At 39.3% G+C, this 22,450-nt stretch overlaps 1 protein-coding gene and 1 long non-coding RNA gene across 2 annotated transcripts; one reads left to right on the top strand and one right to left on the bottom strand.

Moving 5' to 3' along the window:
- Positions 1-3,522: 3,522 nt before the first annotated feature.
- Positions 3,523-21,473, bottom strand: LOC124259619. Its single transcript, XM_046693788.1, has 18 exons — positions 20,543-21,473; positions 19,278-19,373; positions 16,348-16,419; positions 16,005-16,100; positions 14,917-15,039; positions 14,568-14,702; positions 14,337-14,450; positions 13,065-13,172; positions 12,220-12,318; positions 11,723-11,833; positions 11,040-11,159; positions 10,275-10,400; positions 9,353-9,433; positions 7,869-7,964; positions 7,378-7,473; positions 6,129-6,245; positions 5,810-5,917; positions 3,523-3,568 (listed from the first exon to the last, which is right to left on the bottom strand). Exons 1-18 carry the CDS (start codon positions 21,090-21,092, stop codon positions 3,534-3,536), a joined length of 2,283 nt encoding a protein of 760 aa, XP_046549744.1. The 5' UTR covers positions 21,093-21,473; the 3' UTR covers positions 3,523-3,533.
- Positions 6,797-9,091, top strand: LOC124259620. The gene is made up of 3 exons (XR_006893877.1): positions 6,797-6,808; positions 8,009-8,018; positions 8,991-9,091. It is a non-coding gene; the product is annotated as an uncharacterized LOC124259620 (long non-coding RNA).
- Positions 21,474-22,450: the final 977 nt, after the last annotated feature.

The raw sequence follows: 22,450 nt of genomic DNA, 5'->3' as shown, positions 1-22,450 counted from the left end.
TGAGATGCTGAAGGTAAGATAGACCTGCTGTAGTTAGTCACAGGCAAACTGTAGCGCAGTTAGGGAGCGACATTGATATAAGCATGTATTATGCTTGTTTGCCAATCCCGACATAATTAACTGAATAAATATGTTTAAACCAACTGTAGTGGAAATAGGTTTGCGCAACAGAGAGAAAAATGACCAGTCTTTCTATGTGCGAGCGAAGCGAGCAAAGGTTGGCAACGTTCCTCCCTCGCTTCGGTTCGAAAATAATTTTAAAATCAAAATAAATATCGCCACCATCAAAGTAGACATCCATTTCCTCACAGGGTTGTGCTCTCAGATTTCCAACCTCTTATTTCATAATTACCCACGTAAAATATATATGATTCAACATTTTGAGCGCCACTCGCGGCATATCAAATCGTTCTTCGCCTCCATTACCCCTGCCAGCTTCTGGTTCAACGGAGAAATGGTCCAAAATCCTTTCCAGCCTTTGATACCTTCTTCAACTTCCTGGAATGGACAACTCCTCTGTGATGAACAGGTTATATTGGGATGGACTGCTAGCCTATTGCTTCTGTGCAAATTCCGTGGACACATGGTTTAGGAGTAATTGTAATGGAAATCCAACCATTTATTCGTACAATTTTCACTACAATTGTCTGTGGCAATTCAGTTTTTGAAAGGATATTACACATTATCTTCACATTTTTATTTACTCGGTTGTATTTTTTAGGAAATCCCTAAATACACCACTAATATAATGTGTTGTAAAATGTGTCCAACCGGGTAAATGCGATCAGAAGGGAGGTAACCGCAACGAAGACAAAACAAACATGTTGGAACAATGGAACGGATACTGAATTCGAACGGCTGTTTTGCTTTCTTCTAAATGTCTCCGTGTTGATATAACATTCTGAATGTCCGTATTCATTCCATTTGCAATTGTCCACGACACTTCATATTGGGTATATCTATTTTATACGTTCTCCCGTGAAGATCAGGGTTAGAATTGTTCGTCTGTAATCATTGGTTGTCGGAAGAGGCGACTAACGGGATTGAGTGGTCAGGCTCGCTGACTTGGTTGACACATGTCATCGTATCCCAATTGCATAGATCGATGCTCATGCTGTTGGTCACTGGATTGTCTGGTCCAGACTTGATTATTTACAGACCGCCGCCATATAGCTGGAACATTGCTGAGTGCAGCATAAAACTAAACTCACTCACTCACTCGTTATCCACGCGAAGTATATGTCCCGATGTGACTCAGTTATTTACAGACTGCCGCCTTGTAACTGCGGCGTTAAACAGCAAACAGCTTCAGGTCCTCGTGTAGATCCAAGTTTGAACTGGCAATTTCATAAATGGCATCGTAATAGGCGACTCGTCGAATCCCAGACCACCACCACATAGTTGGAATATTGCTGAGAGCTGGCGTTATACAACAAACAAACGAACGAAATAATATGACCTGACTTGCGTCTATCTACTTGCCCAATGCGGACGGGATTAGTATCAGAAAACACCAATGTTTTAACTTTAATTCCTTGAATCAAGAACGGTCTTCGTGACCTATCAAGACATTCAACAGAAACTAAATCTACAAACTGTGTGTAGAGATGCAAAACCTTAATATGAAAACAAAAATATGAGCGAGCTCTCAGACTCATTCACTAATCCCAGATTGTTTGGGCGTAAGCTTAAGTACATCTCATATTCGCGTCAAATTGAAAATAACATTACAGTAAATTCATGGCATGATTATTTTAAGAATCTGTTTGGTTGTGACTCCAGTGTGACTACCTCTGACTTCGTGGAAGATGATAACAGCTCACTAATACCTGTTAGTCAGACACAGGACATAACTAACGGTATATTCAGTGCATCAGTTAGAAAGAGCGAAATCCAGTCAAGCATTAATAAACTTGAATATCATTAGGCTGCTGGGGAAGACCTCGTAATCATTTTTAACACACTGTACGATAATAGATAATTTCCAATAAAATGGGCAAAGAAATAATTGTGCTAATTCATAAAAAAGGTGATAAAAAACCCAGAAAATTATCACGCTATTTCCCTCCGAAGTATCTTGTGTTACGTTTAATGTATGTTGTCATCATGTATGTTGTTTTTACGAACAAACCGCTCAAAGACACTTCAAACACAAATCATTAATCATTGAGGTAGTAACATTTTAATTATGTGACGTTTTCAACCTGCTGAACATTTACATGCAACAAGCATGTTACTGATGAAACACGTCAGAATACTGTTGCCCAAACGCTGCATCATTCTCATTCTGTCATCAGGGTGGGACCGATAGAGTTCTCTACACATAGCGATGATCGACACCGCTGTGGATGTCCATAGGTAACCATTTTAGCCCCGTAATTTGTCAGATAAGTCAGGACGGTGGCGTAAGATACTCGGTTGCAAACTGCAACTCAGAAGATGGACGGGTTGCCACAGTCCGTTGGTGTCTTGACGCTGACAGAGATCTGGTAAGATGGCAACTACATGCAGGGTGTTCTCTTCTTGCCTGCAGGTATTGTTTAAGTATTAAAGTCAGTGGACCGTACTAATCCTTAGAACGATGGAAATTAAGGCTATAGTCTGTATTAGAAATGCATGCATGCCAGCAAATAAGGAGAAACGGTAACGATTATCACATTTTGTTTATTGCATATAACACCCGTAAATGCAATAAATACACAAATATGAATCATTTGACAAATATGGAGACATTTTCAATTTTACTGATATTGCAAATAACATCAACAAATACACAACCTTTCTTACAGCATCTCCACTGGACAGTTTGGTTTCTTCTTAATTTCACTCGAATCTAATAACCATTGAATACTAAACTCTGGCCACCCCAGGAATTGGGAACAAATTTTACAGTGTCTTTGTCATTGTAGAATCACTTGTAAACTAAATTGTTGCTTTATAACCCCCATGCCTCATGTCATATTTGATTACTTTCAATGACAGAAAGCAGTACATTATGAACTGTGTTCAGTGTGGTCAATGAGTGAACTTGGTGGTGAGTGAACTCCTCTTACTCGAACGTGCATGACGTCATTCCGCAGCTCACTGGTCGTCATCCGAATCCGCGACGTCAGTGGTGTCGGGAACAGCATGATAGTTATGACAGACACCTATTACCGCTGCATTTATCTCCGAAAAGCTTGCTTTGAAGATTTTTGGAACCTGACTCGTAGACGACCAAATCGCTACATTTTCGCGTTGGACATCACTGTGTCAACACCCGTGACGTAGTTCCTGCGTATGTCACTTGGGTGGCACGCCATTCCATGTGGCTGTAAACAACCACACTCTTGTTCCATCCTGCTGATGCTATCGTATCCCAATTGCGTAATATCGATGATAATGCTGTTGATCACTGGACCAAATAGCTGGAATATTGCTGAGTGCGGCGTAAAACAACAATCAAACAGTCATCATGTTGTTGGTCAGTTTCTGTCGCGGGAGTCTCTGTCCACTTGGATTCACCAACACTATCTCTCCATGCCCGATTACTATCAGTATATCTCTTTCCATGCTTCAGAAACCTTACCTGAAAATGTAAAGCAGAAAATGTCTTCAGTTGATATTTTTAATTGTATATATTTTAAAATTGGTCTGAAATAGTAGAAATGACATATGCCTAAACACGTTAAACAATTAATCCGTTTTGCTCTTCACAGGCCAGTGGTGAAGTGAATAAAGGTTGGGAGCTTGGTTCCTTGGCGTCATGTAAAAAGAACGCCTACCTCACGTTCGGCATTATGAGGATAAACCAGCTGGACAGTTCCAAGTAAGTAACCAATATCAGTCTGGTTCCCTGGGTATGCTGCGCTGGTGCTTTAGGAATGCATAATACCAAATAATAATAATAATAATAATAATAATAATAATAATAATAAATGCATATTTATAATGCGCCCTTTCCACACCCTAAGGCATGCTCAAAGCGCTACAGAATATTTACACTGGAGTATTTACAGTTGAAGTTATACGTAATATACTGAGAAAAGGTGGGTTTTAAGTCTGGACTTAAAAATGTCAATTGTGGCAGAGCTTTTAAGGGCACATGGGAGAGAGTTCCAAAGCACAGGCGCGGAGTAAGAGAATGATCGGTGTCCGAAGGATTTCAGTTTGTAGGATGGGATGACCAGTCGGTTTTGTGTGTTTGAGCGCAAGTTGCGTGCGGGGACATACGGATGTAGGAGTTCAGACAAGTAGGAGGGAGCCAAACCATGGAGGCACTTGTATGTCAGACAGAGGATCTTAAAGTCAATTCTGGCCCTAACTGGTAGCCAATGCAGTTCTTTCAACACTGGTGTTATATGGGAACGTTTAGAAGTCTTGCTGATGATGCGGGCGGAAGTATTTTGGATCTTCTGAAGCTTATCAAGGAGTTTAGAACTGAGGCCTGAAAGGATGCTGTTACAGTAATCAAGCCTAGATGTAACAAGAGCTCGAACAAGGGCTTGAGTTGCAGCAGTTGTCAGGTATTGCCGAATGTTACCAATGGATCTTAGGTGAAAGTAGCAGGTCCTGCTCAGACGGTTAACATGAGCATCCAGAGTCAAGGAAGAGTCGATGTGGACACCCAAGTCCTTAACCACATCAGAGAATCTGACGTCAGAGTCTGCGACTGTAAGGGTGTCGGTTTTGACCTTGCTGAGTTGTTGCTTTGTACCAATGAGAACTGCTTCTGTTTTTGTGTCATTAAGTTTAAGCATGTTTCCTGTCATCCAGCACTTGATGTCCTGCGTACATTCAGCGATGCACTGAAGAGACGTAGATAGATCTGACAGATGAAATGCTTTCAGGAGCTGGGTGTCATCAGCGTAGGCATGATGAGAAACTGTGTGGTCTGTAGTAATCCTTCCGACATATCCGGTATACAACACAAACAGGATTGGACCAAGGACTGATCCCTGTGGCACCCCACATGTGATAACAGTGCCTTTTGATCTCTCAGTGCCAACAACAACAGATTGCTGTCGGTCAGACAAATCAGATCCCGTAGTTGAACAAGCACGTTTCGTAGCCTTCAGTGCACACAGAATCATCTGACAGCTGTGATTGGATGATTTTGTTTTGCAACATTGTTTAAAATATACATCCATCCCATAATTAAACCGACCATATATTTTATAACAGTGACTTATGCTGAATCTGTGCAGAGATATGTTCAAGTTAGTGACATTTAGTGCTGAACTGGGGTTGGTGTGTTGTACTCTGGAAAACAGTTAGCTCAGTACAACACACCAACCTGTATGGAAGCTTCAGCAGTGAAGCGCATGCGCAGCATATCCTGGGAACCAGTGTCTCGGTGGAGTAAACAAGATAAGATTGCAGCATGTGACCTCAGTGGGCTAACTAACACACCTCTTTTCTTCGATTCAGGGGTATCCCAGACAGGACATTGATCTAAGTCTATCACTAACGCTCACACTATTACCACTTTATTCCGTATAATCCCTCGACTGCCCCAGTGTCACTGTGGCGATTCTGGTTGGAATTGTTCCCTAAAATGCTGGCGCCCGAACCACAAAACGCTCGTAGCACTACGTCATTCGTAATCTTATGATCAACTACACAGCTACGATAGCTCGTAAAACTACGAACGCTTTGTGGATCGGAACTCAGGTCGTACGAAGCTATGATCGGGTGATCAGTCAAGGTGACCTGGCGATATGGTGGCACGTAACTGTACCATGGCGGTGTGGATCGCCGGATTGTCTGGTTCATACTTGATTATATACAAGCAGCCATGTAGAGCAGTGTTACACACCAACAAACGTACAGAAAGAGCTGTGGGAGGTGTATTCCTGACGACAAACGTAGTCCCAGGAGTCTGTACTAGGCGGTTCTAATTGTTCTATGTAGCTGCGTCTTCCACTCGGGCTCATACCTGTTGGAAGTTGAAAAACAATCGTAATTATTCTAATGCCCCAAACTGCAGGTAAAATTTCCACATAACATACTTTAAAGCAATATATCTACGCGAATACAGACCAGACTATCCAGTTATTGTCATCATGAACTCTCACAGATAAATATATAATTTGTACAACTGCCATACGTAAATTGCTACTGAGGTATAAATATGAAGCTGTACGTACAGTAGTTTAGGTCCATGTCAAACTGGACCCTGTACACGCCATCTTGGGGGGCAAGGCCTGTGGTTCGGGATTCATCTGGCCGTGTGGTGTGTGCCCGCATCGTTGTAATGATTATACCTACAGAACAGTTCATGAAAATGTGTTTGTAAACCTTACATGCAATAAATTATAATGACATTAACCTTTTGGAATGGAATCACATCTAGCAAACGTGATCGTGGCTTTGATGTCACTAAATATTTGCATATGTGTACAAAGCGATCTTAGCGCTAAGGTGACCCATACCTTAACGTAGACTTAAGGCAGTCATTGCGCTAAGGTTGCTTTGTACAACAGAACCCCTGTTAACACGACCTTCATTCAACGCACATGACGATTTCCCTTGTTACGGTTAAATATTTGCCGTGACAAAATGTTTAAGAATCCCCTTTGAACCAGCAAAATATAACACAGACAAGTCTAAAATATTCAATAATATATTGAGCAAGCAATGAGCAAGCTACAATGAATGACAATAAAGATATTTAGTACAATGCAATTGAGTCACAAATCTAAAGTAATGGGTCACAAATATGAAATATTAACTCACCAGAGTCTTGGCATTTACAGTGAGAGCAGATATACTAATTGAAGCTTGTTTACAATGAGAGCAGTTTTTAGGCAGGCAGTTTTGAATGTAGGTCAGACGATGGCAGACAGATATGAAAAGTCCGGTGTAATTCCGTGTGTGTGTGTGAACACAATAACCAGCCCTTATATATAGTGACAGTGTCTAGAACATTCGAGTAAAGCGTGGCTGTATCATTATTATCTCAGAATTCTCGCGAGTGGCGGAAGTCAAAAGATTGTCAAGGGCAGGTAACTCTGGAGGGCTATCAAAAAGGCGTACCGCTAAAAATAGTATTGCCATTGAACATATATGATGCGAAATGTGACCCACAACCCACACTCAAAACTTTAAACATTGTGACCCATAATAACTATCACCTAATGAGTGATTACAAATTACAAAAAACACTCTCGTAAAACCCTTAAAACATTAGCATTCTAGTAGCTAGTGTTTTGCTACGACGAATCGGTGTATAACATGTGTGTAACATGGTTGATTTTGTGTTAAACATGACACTTCAAATTGACGCTGTCTGACCTTCACGCGTGAATTTATTGGACGTCGTGATTGGCTGATATATTGCTCACTGCCGCATAAATAACCATTCACTCAATAGCAAAATATTTCTGTTTCACTCACATGGTGTAGGGTCTTCTGTGCTATCCTGACATATGGAGAGATCGGCAATTGATGCTGGTCCATTAATGCTGTTAGGGATGGCGGTCGCAACTGCATCTAGGGATCAATTAAATGTGTACAGTGAGATTGCATTAAACGAAAACATTGACATTAACATTTGCATATCGACTGTACATATCTGGCAAATTTTAACATGGTTGTGATGTCACTAAACATCATATGAATATGCAGTGCATGTTTTATGTCCCCGGCAAATTAGTCATATTCCAGAACCTATTGCTTGCTACGACGAATCAGTGTACGACAATAACAGTGTGTAACATGACTGATTTTGTGTTAAACATGCACTTGTGCGTGGTTCAAAATGACGCTCTGACGTTACGTCTGACCTTCACTCGTGTATTTATTGGACGTCGTGATTGGCTGGAACATTGTTCATTACATCATAAGTAACCATTCACTCAATAACAGAATGTTTCTGTTACACGTACATGGTGGGGGATCTTCTCTGCCATATGGACATATGGAGAAATCATCAGTAGATGCCGGTCTATTGATGCTGTTAGGGTTGGCGGTGGCAACTGCATCTAGGGATCAAATGTGTACAGTGGGACAAGTGCTGTACGGTCAGTCAATGGTCAGTCAGGTGAAACAGGTACTGCTTGGATCAAGAATTGCAGAGATATTTTGTTCTGTGTTTCCCATCTCGCGTTTCCCATTGAAAAAACCCAATGCTTTCTAATCTTCGTTATAAACAGGAAGTATATGTCCCGATGTGCTAAAAAAATATACTCTTACCCTTGAACACTCATAAACAAAAAGATCAGCTGGATATTTCCTTATTGAATATTTTTGAAGGAAAAATTTATACCGAAGCAAAGTCTCTTGATTATTTACAACATAAATTAATTTATGGGTGAAAAGTGAAAAAGTGAAAAAGTCAATACTAATAAACTTTCCACTTGTGGGGTATTACCAAGTGATATAAATTTTAAAAATTCAAAAATTATGCTACAAAATTAGTGAAAAATATTTTATATATTTTCGTCCCCCGCCGCGATTCTTGTTAACGCGATATCTCATGAACTGTTGTACCCAATGTCTTCAAATTTGGTGACGATTACACAGACACCAGTCCATCTGGGTGAACTTGGCCTTATTTTCAAGGTCACGACGACACTTTGCCCACTTTTATACTCTTGTTAACATGATATCTCATGCACTCTGGTACCCAATATCTTCATATTTAGTTACAGCTTACATTGAGGGATTACACAGACACCAGTCGATTTAGGTGACCTTGTCCTTATCTTCCAGGTCACCATGACACTTTGATCACTTTTCAAACGGACGTAATCGCGATATCTCATTAAACGTTGCACCCAATGTCTTCCATTATGTCGACAGCCTACATTAGGTAATTACGTCGACACCAGTCATTTCAGGGTGACCTTGACCTTATTTACAAGGTCGCGTGACATTTTTCAAAATCTCGCCCGTCTCAATGCCCGGACCCGTTATATCGTTAACTACTAGATTAAACAAATGTAATATGTTATTCTTTCATGGTTAAAAGGTTGTATTGTCTTTGAAGATTTAGATATAATTTACAGTCATATTGAAACACTCGAAATTTTATCCTCTAGGCTGAAGAATATATTACCATTTCTTACAAATTTGATGACAGGAATTAACATTATGGGTATCATGGTAGGGTAGGGTAATGAGGGGTGGGGTCCCCGGGTAGAAAATTTGGACCCGTCCCGGCCCTAATGCACCCTGATACTGACAGTGGATGTGTGCATCTGGGTATATACATTCAAATCTACTATAAGCCTGAAATATCTTCAGAGTTACATACAGGTTGAGGTTTGAGAAGAAAAAGTAGTCATATTTACATTGCGGAAAGCGCCTTTCCATATATAGTTAAGGGCAAATATAGATGCTCCTTGTTGTTTTGATAAAGATTACTTACCATGCATGATATAGTCAACATCCGTTTCAATCGGGCGATTGTGGCATATCACTGGGTAATGAATGTTTGAACCGACAATACCTAAAGAGTTCAAGGAAATAAGTTACACAGGTACATGGTAGTTCCAGCATGTTGACAGTGGACGAAACCTGGGACTACATCTGTATAACAAAGGTTGATTGTAGTGTTTAGTTCCACTATGTCGAAATAGTACCGTTGCTGTGGTCAGACTCGCTGGCTTGGTTGACACATGTCATCGGTTCCCAATTGCGCAGATCGATGCTCATGCTGTTGATCACTAGATTGTCTGGCCCAGACTCGATTATTTACAGACCGCCGCCATATAGCTGGAATATTGCTGAGTGCGGCGTACAACTTAACCAACTCACTCACTACCATTTGATTCTAGTTAATGAGTAAGTGAATATTGTTTAACGCCATCAGCAGTCAGCAATTTTCAGCTATTCGCGGTGATCAAGATGAAGAGACTGTTGGCTGATACAATGCAGTGAGCAACAAGATTTAGCGGTTTTCTCCATGCCATCAAATGGACTGACTACAAATCAGCCGTTCATATTCGGTAACAAAACAATAAATAAACACACAGCAAAATACTGTTGTAAGATACAACTGTCTGTTGTTCGTTATACCCATAGTTCGTTTCTGGCGGTTGTACTAAACTATACAAGTGGTCGGGACTAGAAATACAATTCGTTATATCCAACAGTTCGTTATATGCGTGTCCTGTTATCGTAGTTTACTATTTTTTAAACCTAAGGATTAAATCAAAAACATGTTTTTATTCATTAAAAATCGGCCTTGTATCAAATAATTATTCTCCGTGCCTAGATGTTGGTCAGTAGGGGGAAGTGTTGAACAAAGGGAATGGGCGGGGGGTCGGGGTGCGGGGTCCTGGACCCACCTGCTCCTGCGGGGCTGTGTGACATTGGCGTCCTACGTGAAGCGTCCTCTAGGACCCCTCCTTGGTCTCTAGCGTTGAGGCTGTGGAAACTTGTGTCAGAGTACAGGACAGGCTCGTATAGTGAACCTATAATAGAACGTAGGACATAACATGCCCATTTGTTACCTCAAATACTAAAATACAGTCAAATACGGCTGTGTCGAAGTTGAAGGAACCTACATAAATACTTCGAGTAATCCAAGGTTCGACACAACCCCATATTACTTTTATTTCGAGATAACCGCAAATTGAGACTTTATTATGAATACGCTTGGACCAAGCTTTTTTTCGAGATAACCGTACATTCAATATTATCAAATGTCGACACAACCGTGGCTGACCATACCAACAAACCCAGATGCAAAGACAGATCTTGCCATATATTCCATTGACAAGGAGAGTGAATGATATAGTTTTATTCAGATTTTAGCACTATTCCCCAAGAACACACAGGGTACCCCGGTAATGGATTTTACACATGTATACGGTACCCACGTGAAGCATCAAACCTGCGTCATCAGCGAGACTTTAACCTCTGGAGCACCGCCTCGATGAACGCCTGTGGCGTTGGAATTCGGTAGGTTTAATGGATAAAATTCTTTGACCAACTTTAAGTCTACAAGATGTCCTGAATCTGTTTTGTAATTGACATTATTTTTGCTGACCTAATTCTGTTCTTAATGCGTGGGGGATCGTGAGCCATATAGAAGTATTTTGTTAACGTACATGAACGCTCTGCCTCTACGTGACTAGTGTCTGGGTCTAAGGTTTTCCTGAACGTCAGACTCTCGCCATGGTCATCATCCGCTTGGCTGCCGATACTGCTGCTGCCATCTACCATCTTACCTGTAGAGGAAATGAAAATCCGGATAAGACACACTTTGCAATACATTTATGACAAAGAAATCGATATATTGAATAATGCATTGCCATTATAGACAAATAATATACTTCAGATCACCTTACTTTGCGTTTCCTTCAATTACGAAATATGACAAGGTGAAAAACCTTTTTATGAGTAAAACGATCATTTGTTTCTGAATCATGCCTCTGTGTCACTTGTGATGCTCCTGACTTTTCGGAATGGTAATACGTTGGTTTAAGCAGTTTAAAAGTATGTTTGCTTGTGTGTCGGGTACAAGAGGAATTATGCATTCTGAACTTACAGATGTATAAAACTAAAACAAGTCAACTATGGTGTGGGGATAGAACAAGGTGGTTCTTCCCTTATTTCGAGTTGTATCCATATACAAGGACGGACAACATGGCAGCATGGCTTGATATATTAAACTGAACAATTAACTATATTTGATGGTGTGACACACAATTTTCACACACACTTTAACATAGTTTTAACATTTTGACCGTTTTACAAACGATTGTGATGTTCCTTTGTCTTCTAAACTTACGAAAGGTTGTGTCTTCAGGTAAAACATCATCTGTCCTATCGAAAATGGCGACTGTGTCCTCCAAAGAGTGAGAAACAAAAGACTTGTTTCCCATACTGTAACACGTTACAGCTGTGGAAAGATGAAAAACAGTGTCAACATGAGACACCAATACATTTAAATACCTATATAATACTTCAAACTCTTCCGGGTTAAAATTGGTCTTCAGCAACCCATGCTTGTCACAATAGGTGACTAACGCGACGGAGTGATCAGGCTCACTGACTTGGTTGACGCGTGTCATCGTATCTAACGATGTATGCCGTATTGTGTGATCGATGCTCATGATCAAAATGTCAATCACCGGATTGTCCAGTTCAGATTTGATTATCTATTCATACATACATTATGCTTTATATGCTTTACAGTGTAAATATTGCAGAGTGCGGCGTTAAATTTCAAAAGCAAACAAACCGATGTAAATACGTTTGGACCTACAAATGGGTTGACTGACTCACACTCGGGTGGTAGCTCGCTGGTGAAGATGTTGGCAATTCCGATGAGGCTGTTGCTGTTGCTGCTACCGTCTGGATGGGATACGTGAGTCAGACTCAGACCTGTTGAATGACATTCTCATGTGGCAGTTGGTGACATTTAATGTTCCATGTACAGGGGTGGAAATAACTTTAAAATTGCTAGTGTACTCTGGTACAGTGACACATTTATAATCACTTGCCCTGATAATTTTTCCACTATACCGGCCTTTTTCTTGTTGTTTTTTTAAATAAACATAACATTGGAAAGTCAACTGGACACCGGTACAGCGTGATATACAAATTTGCTTGCCCGACAGATAAAAACACTGGACTCGGACGTCGGGCAATGGGTTATTTCCACCCCTGCATTTCACATGCAGTCACGTGTCGAATATATAATGGTATAGGCATTACAGTACTTGATCCAATGTGCGCACGTAACTACATGTAAAGAAAAACGAAAAAAACTTTCCGTAATCATAAGAATCTCAGCTCAAAGCTCAGTCCGGAGTTACTGGACAATTCCGAAGTTACACGAGCTGCTTATCGCGGTATCAAACACGTTGGTGTTCTTGAACAATATAAATGCAATATGAACTTTCGAATACACAATCTTACAAATGAGGCATGTAAGCACATGGTTCGACACATCTGGCCTTCAATAATACCTTTGTGTTTATCCTGAACATCCTACAAGTACACTACATTACTTCGAGACATCTAACTGGGTGGGTATTTTTTTTTGTCCTGTTTCAACATGTAAAGGTGGAATGCGTGTCCCCACATCATGGTGAATAGGTGGAACGAAGTCTTGAGAATGAACTCACTTTGGGAGATGTCATCTTTCAGAGACAGCGGACAGGTATAAAGGCTGTTTTGATCGTCAACTGGATGAGTTCGAAGCCAATTGCCACTGATCCTGGTGTACCTCGCACCTGTTGAACAGACCACAGTGTGTAAGTATTTCCAATATGAAACATTGCTAGTTCCTACTCATGATAACGCATGAAACTAGAGACATTCATACACAGAATACTCCCCCTTGATCATAACCATCGTCATGGAACAAGGAAGTAATCTTTCAAGCTATGAAAGTGTAGTTTACACTTTTGTAGTGAGTTATCTCCCTTTCACCAAGAAGACGAATCATGACCGTAGCCAATAAAGAGGGTTTGAGAGTAACAAAGTGTGTCAAATCCTGGTTCGAATCCCAGATCCAAAACACGTCATCGTTTCCCAGTTGCGTAGATCGATGCTCATGATGTTGATCACAAGATTGTGTGATCCAGACACGACTAGATACAGACCGCTACTATATATCTGGTATATTGCTACAGTCCGTTTGGCTCAAATGCGGACCGATGAATTGCAATCTAACTCGAAAACTAAAAAACATAACATACTCAATGAAACGCTGATCCTAATCAAAACATCATACCCACTCTGTGAGGTTTTTGCAGAATTTTTGTCCTAAAAATAATAAAGTTGTTTAACAAACTATCATTAAAATATTGACACAGCCAGGTGTTCGAGAAGCACGTTCACAGACAAAGTTATTTATTCATTAACCTGTGCTGTGCCGTCTCCATCCGTTCTCGAACACCTGGTTGTCCCTTTCTCTGCACTCCTTCCTCGTAACAAACAGTGAACTGTGTCAATATTTTAATGATAGATTGTTAAACAACTTTTTTATTTTTAGGACAAAAATTCTGCAAAAAAATCACAGAGTGGGTATGATTTTTTATTATGATTAGCGTTTCATTGAGTATTTTATGTTTATTAGTTTTCGAGTTAGATTGCAATTCATCGGTCCGCTTTTGAGCCAAACGGACTATAAGTGCGGCGTTAAACAACAACAAACAAACAATTATATCTTGATTGTAGACCAGATCACATTGACTTGGCACCGCAATCGGTTTAAAGTAATGGGTGGATGTGACTGGTCAACAGGGGGATACGGAAGTGTCATAATCCGAGTTGCCTTGTTCAGCAAGAGTGGAACTGGACTTCTAAAGGAGGTTAACCCCATTGCCTCCAGAAGAGAAATTCGTATCAGAAGAAGGATGGTCAGATAATTACATAAGCAAAGATTTACTTACTTTCGATGCTGGTAGCCTTCTGTGGATATGCTTCCAGGCTGATCTCTGCACTGGTGTCCTCCTCGGGGTGTGTCACGTGACACTTGCTGAGTTTCTTACTTGTGGCTTCCTCATCTGATAATGCAAAGATACCGATGACAGATTGTTGGGGACAAAGTTGATTTAACTAAAAAGGAACGATTTGTCAATAAAATACAAGACCAAGTTCAGATCAAGATAAACTTAACGTACACGGAGTTAGGTCAATAGTTCTGTGAGATAAAGTCTCGTAAGAATACATCTCGTGAGATACAGCGAGACAAGCACTTATGTCGTCTTCGGGATGAGCGACGAAGCTATTGTCACTGATGCGGGGCTTTACGGTACCTGGAACATATAGAAAACGACATGACAAAGACTTCATGCGATTACATTTAGTCCAACGCCCAATCAAATTTACTTTAAGTCGCATTTCTTTAATTTCATATTATGCGAGTAGGCAGGAATAATCTACGTTATGTAGTCTCCCTGGTGTGGATGAGGGCTCTCTCCATTGCGTAGCATGTACGTTACAATAAAAATTATGTCATACAACACCAACATAGAGCTGGGTCCAAGCTCATGGAGGATCTCGAACTGACATCTGACTGTCTCGAAAGCATGTGACTCTCAATTGTGCAAGGCTCCTCCATGACAAGTGAGGGGTGAAGATGTGTGTGCCCTACTGAAAATTGATAATACGATTGAGATTAACATCCCAATGGGATTAACATTAATGTTTATCTACCTGATTCTGAATTATTATATAACTGTTATATCTGTTCTGAGAAAAAGCGTTTAATTACATCACTAATGTTTCCATCTCCTATCTCTGTATTCAATGCGAAAGCATATGCTGGGCTGTGATGTGGTAGGCCGAGTACAGTGAAACTGTATGGACCTTCTGAATACACTGACACTTAATCTACTAATGGTCGGTAACTCTACTGCTATGTTGAACATTGTAACTTAAGTGCAGCCGGTAGGTACCTTGACTGCACTATCAACTGCTGTGACACTTGAAGTACAGTGCCTCTGTGCCGCACTATTGAATAATGCCTATCGTAACGTACCCTATCCACAGATGACTGTAGCTATATTGCGTCACTGAATATTTACGTACAGTGGATCAGTAACTGAACCGCAATATTGAATACTGGCACACTTAACGTACAGCTGGTAGGTAGCGACACTTAACGTACAGTTGGTAGGTACCAACACTTAACGTACAGTTGGTAGGTACCAACACTTAACGTACAGTTGGTAGGTACTAACACTTAACGTACAGCTAGTAGGTACCAACACTTAATGTACAGCTGGTAGGTAGCAACATTTAACGTACAGTTGGTAGGTACCAACACTTAACGTACAGTTGGTAGGTAGCAACATTTAACGTACAGCTGGTAGGTAGCAACACTTAATGTACAGTTGGTAGGTACCAACACTTAATGTACAGTTGGTAGGTACCATCATTTAACGTACAGTTGGTAGGTAGCAACATTTAACGTACAGCTGGTAGGTACCAACACTTAACGTACAGTTGGTAGGTACCAACATTTAAAGTATAGCTGGTAGGTAGCAACACTTAACGTACAGCTGGTAGGTACCAACATTTAACGTACAGCTGGTAGGTACCAACATTTAACGTACAGTTAGATGGAGGAGTCCTTGCAGGCTCTGGACTAGTTCGGTTGGTGTTCCCCGTGTCCCCGCATGGTTGAAACTCATTCATTAAGTGTGCTATATCTGGGAAAAAAACAGCGCCATTATATCAGATTACACACTAACATCTACCAGTAGTCCTGTCAGAAGGAGTTGGAATTTTGACGCTTAATATGAAATTTGTACGTTTGGACAATTTCAATGTAATAGTTTTAGCCTCGTATTGTGTCAGAAGCTTTAGCTTCGCCACGCGGGGTGTTTAGAACACCCTTACCCCGATAATGCACTGCATCTCGGCCTCATTATGGTATACAGTGAGAAGTGTGCCTACCCTCGCCACGGTTCAGAGCCCTCAGACAGGATATAACGACCTCCCCTCGGTCTTCCGATGTCGGCTGGTACACTGGAAGTTTTTATCAAGGTTTAATGACCACAAACTATATTTGTGTACCAATTTATGAATAAATGTATCATAGTGTAATAGTGTAATTGCAAGCAATGTATATGTGTGTGAGGACAAAAACACAAACCAATATGGACGCACATGTTTATATATGCACAATCACAAATTTTCATATATACACAATAACAAATGTTCATATATTCCAAATCACAAATTTTCATACATACACAATTACACATGTTCAAACATAGACAATCACACATATTCATATATACACAATCACACGTATTCATATAAACACTATCACACATGTTCATATATACAATTTCACACATGTTCATATATACAATATCAGTCATTTCATATAAACACAATTACACATGTTCAGATAAACAAAATCACAGGTGTTCATATATACACAATCACACGTTTATATATACAATATCACACATGTTCAGATAAACACAATCACACGTGTTCATATATACACAATCACACATGTTCACATATACAATATCACACATGTTCATATAAACACAATTACACATGTTCATATAACACAATTACACGTGTTCATGTATACACAATCAAACATGTTCATACATACACAATCACATATGTTCATATAAACACAATCACACATGTTCATATATACACAATCACACGTGTTCATATATACACAATCACACGTGTTCATATATACACAATCACACATGTTCATATATACACAATCACACGTGTTCATATATACACAATCACACATGTTTACATATACAATATCACACATGTTCATATAAACACAATTACACATGTTCATATAACACAATTACACGTGTTTATGTATACACAATCAAACATGTTCATACATACACAATCACATATGTTCATATAAACACAATCACACATGTTCATATATACACAATCACACGTGTTCATATATACACAATCACACGTGTTCATATATACACAATCACACATGTTCATATATACACAATCACACGTGTTCATATATACACAATCAAACATGTTCATATATACACAATCACACGTGTTCATATATACACAATCACACGTGTTCATATATACACAATCACACTCTTTTATATATACAATATCACACGTGTTCATATATACACAATCACACGTGTTCATATATATACAATCACACATGTTTACATATACAATATCACACATGTTCATATAAACACAATTACACATGTTCATATAACACAATTACACACGTTCATGTATACACAATCAAACATGTTCATATATACACAATCCCACGTGTTCATATATTCACAATCACACATGTTCATACATACACAATCACATATGTTCATATAAACACAATCACACATGTTCATATATACACAATCACACGTGTTCATATATACACAATCACACGTGTTCATATATACACAATCACACGTGTTCATATATACACAATCACACGTGTTCATATATACACAATCACACGTGTTCATATATACACAATCACACGTGTTCATATATACACAATCACACATGTTCATATATACACAATCACACGTGTTCATATATACACAATCACACGTGTTCATATATACACAATCACACGTGTTCATATATACACAATCACACGTGTTAATATATACACAATCACACGTGTTAATATATACACAATCACACGTGTTCATATATACACAATCACACATGTTTACATATAAAATATCACACATGTTCATATAAACACAATTACACGTGTTCATATAACACAATTACACACGTTCATGTATACACAATCACACATGTTCATATATACACATCCCCACGTGTTCATATATTCACAATCACACATGTTCATACATACACAATCACATATGTTCATATAAACACAATCACACATGTTCATATATACACAATCACACGTGTTCATATATACACAATCCCATATGTTCATATATACACAATCACACATGTTCATATATACACAATCACACGTGTTCATATATACACAATCACACGTGTTAATATATACACAATCACACATATATACTCTCTCTGACACACACCATACACCACACCTCCACCTCCCCTCACACCTGAAAGCAACCGTAGGTTTAGCTGCGTCTATTGTTTGGCATTCAGTAAGCTAAATATACCCTGCAGATCAGCTCAGACTGGGGCGCTATTCATTCGGCAATACACACATACACAACCGAAACTACTCGTGGGTTGCTTCCGGCTAATTCCATAAGCAAACAGTTCACTGAACGCAGTCAGATTGTAAACACTATACAAATGTGGGTCACAAGAGCCACCCAAACATCCAACCACGTACTTTGAAAGGCTTGCATGATATTTCTGGGCAACTGGGCATGGATTAGCGATTTTGAAAACATTGCAGCTTTCACAAAGATTAATATGTGAGAACACTTTAATCGCCTCGTTCAATACATTTTATCCATTTTCTCATTTGTACATCCAACTCAAAGGATGTTTTTTATTCCTCAACAGACGAATTATTAGATGAGTACAGCTATTGTTTGACTGTATTTTCTGTTTTCCTTTTTTAATGTACACCTTGAAAAAGCAACAACAAAAAACAAAAACAACAACAAACAAACACTTCTTTGTTGTCATGTACTCCGGCAATATAGAGGACTCGCTGTATAGCATTCTTAGATTGTGGAGACTGAAAGGCTTACTGCGATATGTTTGTTTCAGACAAGACAAAGTATAGTAACGTCTTTAAAAAATAATATTTATTTGTCATATTTGTGTAAAACATCAGAATGAAATTCAACTTTGGGTGTTTATATCTGAGGATATTACTTTTGGACCCCTCCCCGCATCAAACAAACGGGAGTACACACGGTTGAAATGCACGTTGGTGTTTCCCATCCCTCCATTGACAGTCGCTGCAGTGTTCGCCGTTCCCACGGTTCCATCTGCCACCCCGACGATGCTGCCTATTGGTAGAAACAGACCACATTGGAAGAACAACCACGTCTTGTTACAAACTGATGTTCCGTCATAGAAAGGGGGTTGGGAAGTCCCATCTTTCGGGGGAAAGACTTCCGCCCGTATCCCCCTTAAATTTCATTCTAGTCAAATCATATCACCTGAATGTATATACATATACATATATTCCTCATCTGATAAGGATGAGTTTTAACAAGTTTCTTTAATTGTATCTGAACATACTGAAATACATATCCAACTTCTGAAAATGCCACTCTAACGATTTTTTCCTCATCGTTAAAATTTAGGGCGATACGGGCGGAAGTGTTACCAAGACGTCAAATGAATACATGGTTAAACCTGGTAATGTTACATAATTCGAAAAATTTAATTACCTGATACAGCTTTGGTGAATAAATACTTGACGACATATAAGTATTAATCGGAAATTCCGGAACAGTAATCTTATTTTTAAGAAAATGAAATGAAAACAATATCAATGTCACCACATTTAACAAAGAGATTTGTCACAATTGATTAAGACAGATTAATTTATTAAAATGTAAGAATTCCGTAATACTGTATTTCATATAGGCCTTTGTACAAAAGATAAAATGACGAGTGAGTATGATTTTCGCCGCTTTTAGCAATATTCCAGCAATATCACGGCGGGGGTTAAAGTGACGACACTTCAGACAGATTTAATGTGACGCAATGGCAAAACATGTTACGCAACTACGTCATGTACAACAGATATACAAACAAATTTAACAATGATCCATGTATATGTTGATACAGCTGACCTGTCAAACTTGATACTCGCTGTAATCATGTCCAAATATCGGATTCGTATTACAGTACATATATTTCTGTCCACATGGCAAAATGGATGTTTTATTGATTCAAATGCACGATCAGCCCTCATGATAACATGAGAAACTATCTGCAAATTTTAATTCATTTAGCTCCCCTAGCTGGGGGTGCCAATTCCCATGAATATAAGAGTCAATTGATGGTCTCCAATGGTTACTGTTAGGTTTTGACCATCATTGACAACTAAGGATTGAATGGAGCTTGGTTCCTACCATGCCATAAAACCAGGTTCGAATCTAAAGTAACCTTAACACAATTTGTGTATAGCAGTTCGTATGATAATCATTGGACAAACGAAACTTACCAAATTCAACAGCGTTAATTTCCCGATGCCTCAGTATACACCCAGTGCGTCTTGATATCCTGACATACTGTTTCCTTGCTGACCTCTGTAATTCCTCCAGAGAAGATATATGTTGAATGTTGATCAGCTCCCTAATGGCGGGAAGAAGCCCGTTATAAACAAGATCTATAGCTTCCGGGGTTCGGATTATGTCTGACTGGAGTATATATGTCAACTTCTGGTGAAGATAATCCTCTATGGACTCATCTGGTGCCTGCCTTCTGGACTCTAAATCTCTTTGTAACCCAGCTGGGTCAATATTAACCCGATAGAAATGTTCCTTGAATACTCTTTTCAGAGTGTTAAATCTTGCTGTGTCTTCCTCTTGCAGAGAATGGTACCAGCACTCGGCACTTCCTGATAAATGTTGTCGAAATTGTCGAACGGCTTCATCGTCACTCCACTGCATTAAGTGACTAAAGTCTTCAAATTTTCTCATCCACAGTTCTGGGATGAGTACCCTCTGAGAACCGTCAAACACAGGTAAACGTGGTGAAGCATCCCCTGACATTTTAAAAAATATCAACTAACACTGCGTTTATGGTGCGTGATTGGTTACGTTTCCATTAACACTGCACAGAATTTATAAACGTACTTTATCAACCGTCCATAGTATAACATGTGTTGCTCACCAACATGGCGTCCGAAAAAATCCGGTAAGTAAATCACTCACGTGGAACGTACCGCGGGTACGTTTCGTGATGGTTTGGGTGTTTTGGGAAGGATATCATCCATAATATATATGTTACAGTTACGTCATGCATGTGTCGGTTTTCTGATCATTACTGTTACCGTCCTAACCGATACGGGACTGACATCTCCTCGATGACCCGAATCCACCGCCATGTGTGGGGTATCGCCGTGCTGAGTTGTTTCTAAAAATAGACAACCAATCAAATGACCAGCTTTGGAATTCAAGAGGCTGCGAAGATTACAGTACATTATGTTCTGATTTCTTCCCTGGTGTCTTTTTCAAATAGATCATCCTGAATGCTTAACGTTGTTATTATTTCACTTTAATATTAAACTTAAACCACTCACTTCTGTGTTTGTGTTCTAAGTTTAGATGTCAGGGGAGGTAACACCATTCGCGCTTCTCATGTGGCATTGTGTACATTGTCCCTAACGTAAACATACTGATTATTTTTATGCTGACCCACGCTTGCGTGTGAACGCCCGCTATCAGCATGGTAAATATAATCTGCATTTAAAATTATCCTGGGTTAATGGGAAAAGAGATATATAACTCCATACAAACCTAGCTATGACGTCGCTGTCTCGATTCTGAAATTGAAATTACATTGCAAGCACGATTTAACTCCAGCATAAATTTCTTTTAATGCCTGTATCATTTTCCCTCGCATGCATTAACTTGGTAGATTCCACAATTCAATTTTGTCTACAGAATCAAAGGCGTTTTGAAATCTATAAATGCCATAAACAATTTCTTTCTCTTCTTACGTAAACATGTTTCAAAGTTTCAAGTTTCTACAACGTAGAAATGTGATCAGTAGTGAAGTATCCTTCCCAGAGCATGCTTGATTCGCTTCTTTTATTCTTTGATACTTAATAAGAAAATACAACTGTAATTACCTGGATCTACGCTACCCCTTGTATGTAGAGGAATAATAATTGACTTCTGGGGAGGTGCCACTATTGAAAAGATTGTCATATATTAATTATTAATAATCTGGGGAGGTGCCACTATTGAAAAGATTGTCATATATTAATTATTAAAACAAGAAGAATTGGCCTTACGAAATTCCCCAATTTGTTGTATCATTCATGCTAAGATATTGTCAACGGCATGTGATTTACTATTTTCATTCGTTTTATAGTATTTCGGATTTCGTCTTTCCTAAAAGGAGA

Source organism: Haliotis rubra, unplaced genomic scaffold, assembly GCF_003918875.1.
Source record: "Haliotis rubra isolate DU_JTF1 unplaced genomic scaffold, ASM391887v1 Scf73, whole genome shotgun sequence".
NCBI lineage: Eukaryota > Metazoa > Mollusca > Gastropoda > Lepetellida > Haliotidae > Haliotis > Haliotis rubra.
Note: the sequence above shows the minus strand (reverse complement) of the source record. Positions and strands in the feature narration are given on the sequence as shown.

What these genes read in the sequence shown, in the direction of transcription:
- LOC124259619 (XM_046693788.1), bottom strand. Translation starts at nt 21,092, where the DNA reads ATGTCAGGGGATGCTTCACCACGTTTACCTGTGTTTGACGGTTCTCAG. An exon ending in CAGAGAAGATCCCCCACCAT is followed by an intron (nt 7,474 to 7,868) that starts GTACGTGTAACA and finishes ATTGATCCCTAG; the next exon opens with ATGCAGTTGCGACCGCCATC. An exon ending in TGACATGGACCTAAACTACT is followed by an intron (nt 5,918 to 6,128) that starts GTACGTACAGCT and finishes AACTTCCAACAG; the next exon opens with GTATGAGCCCGAGTGGAAGA.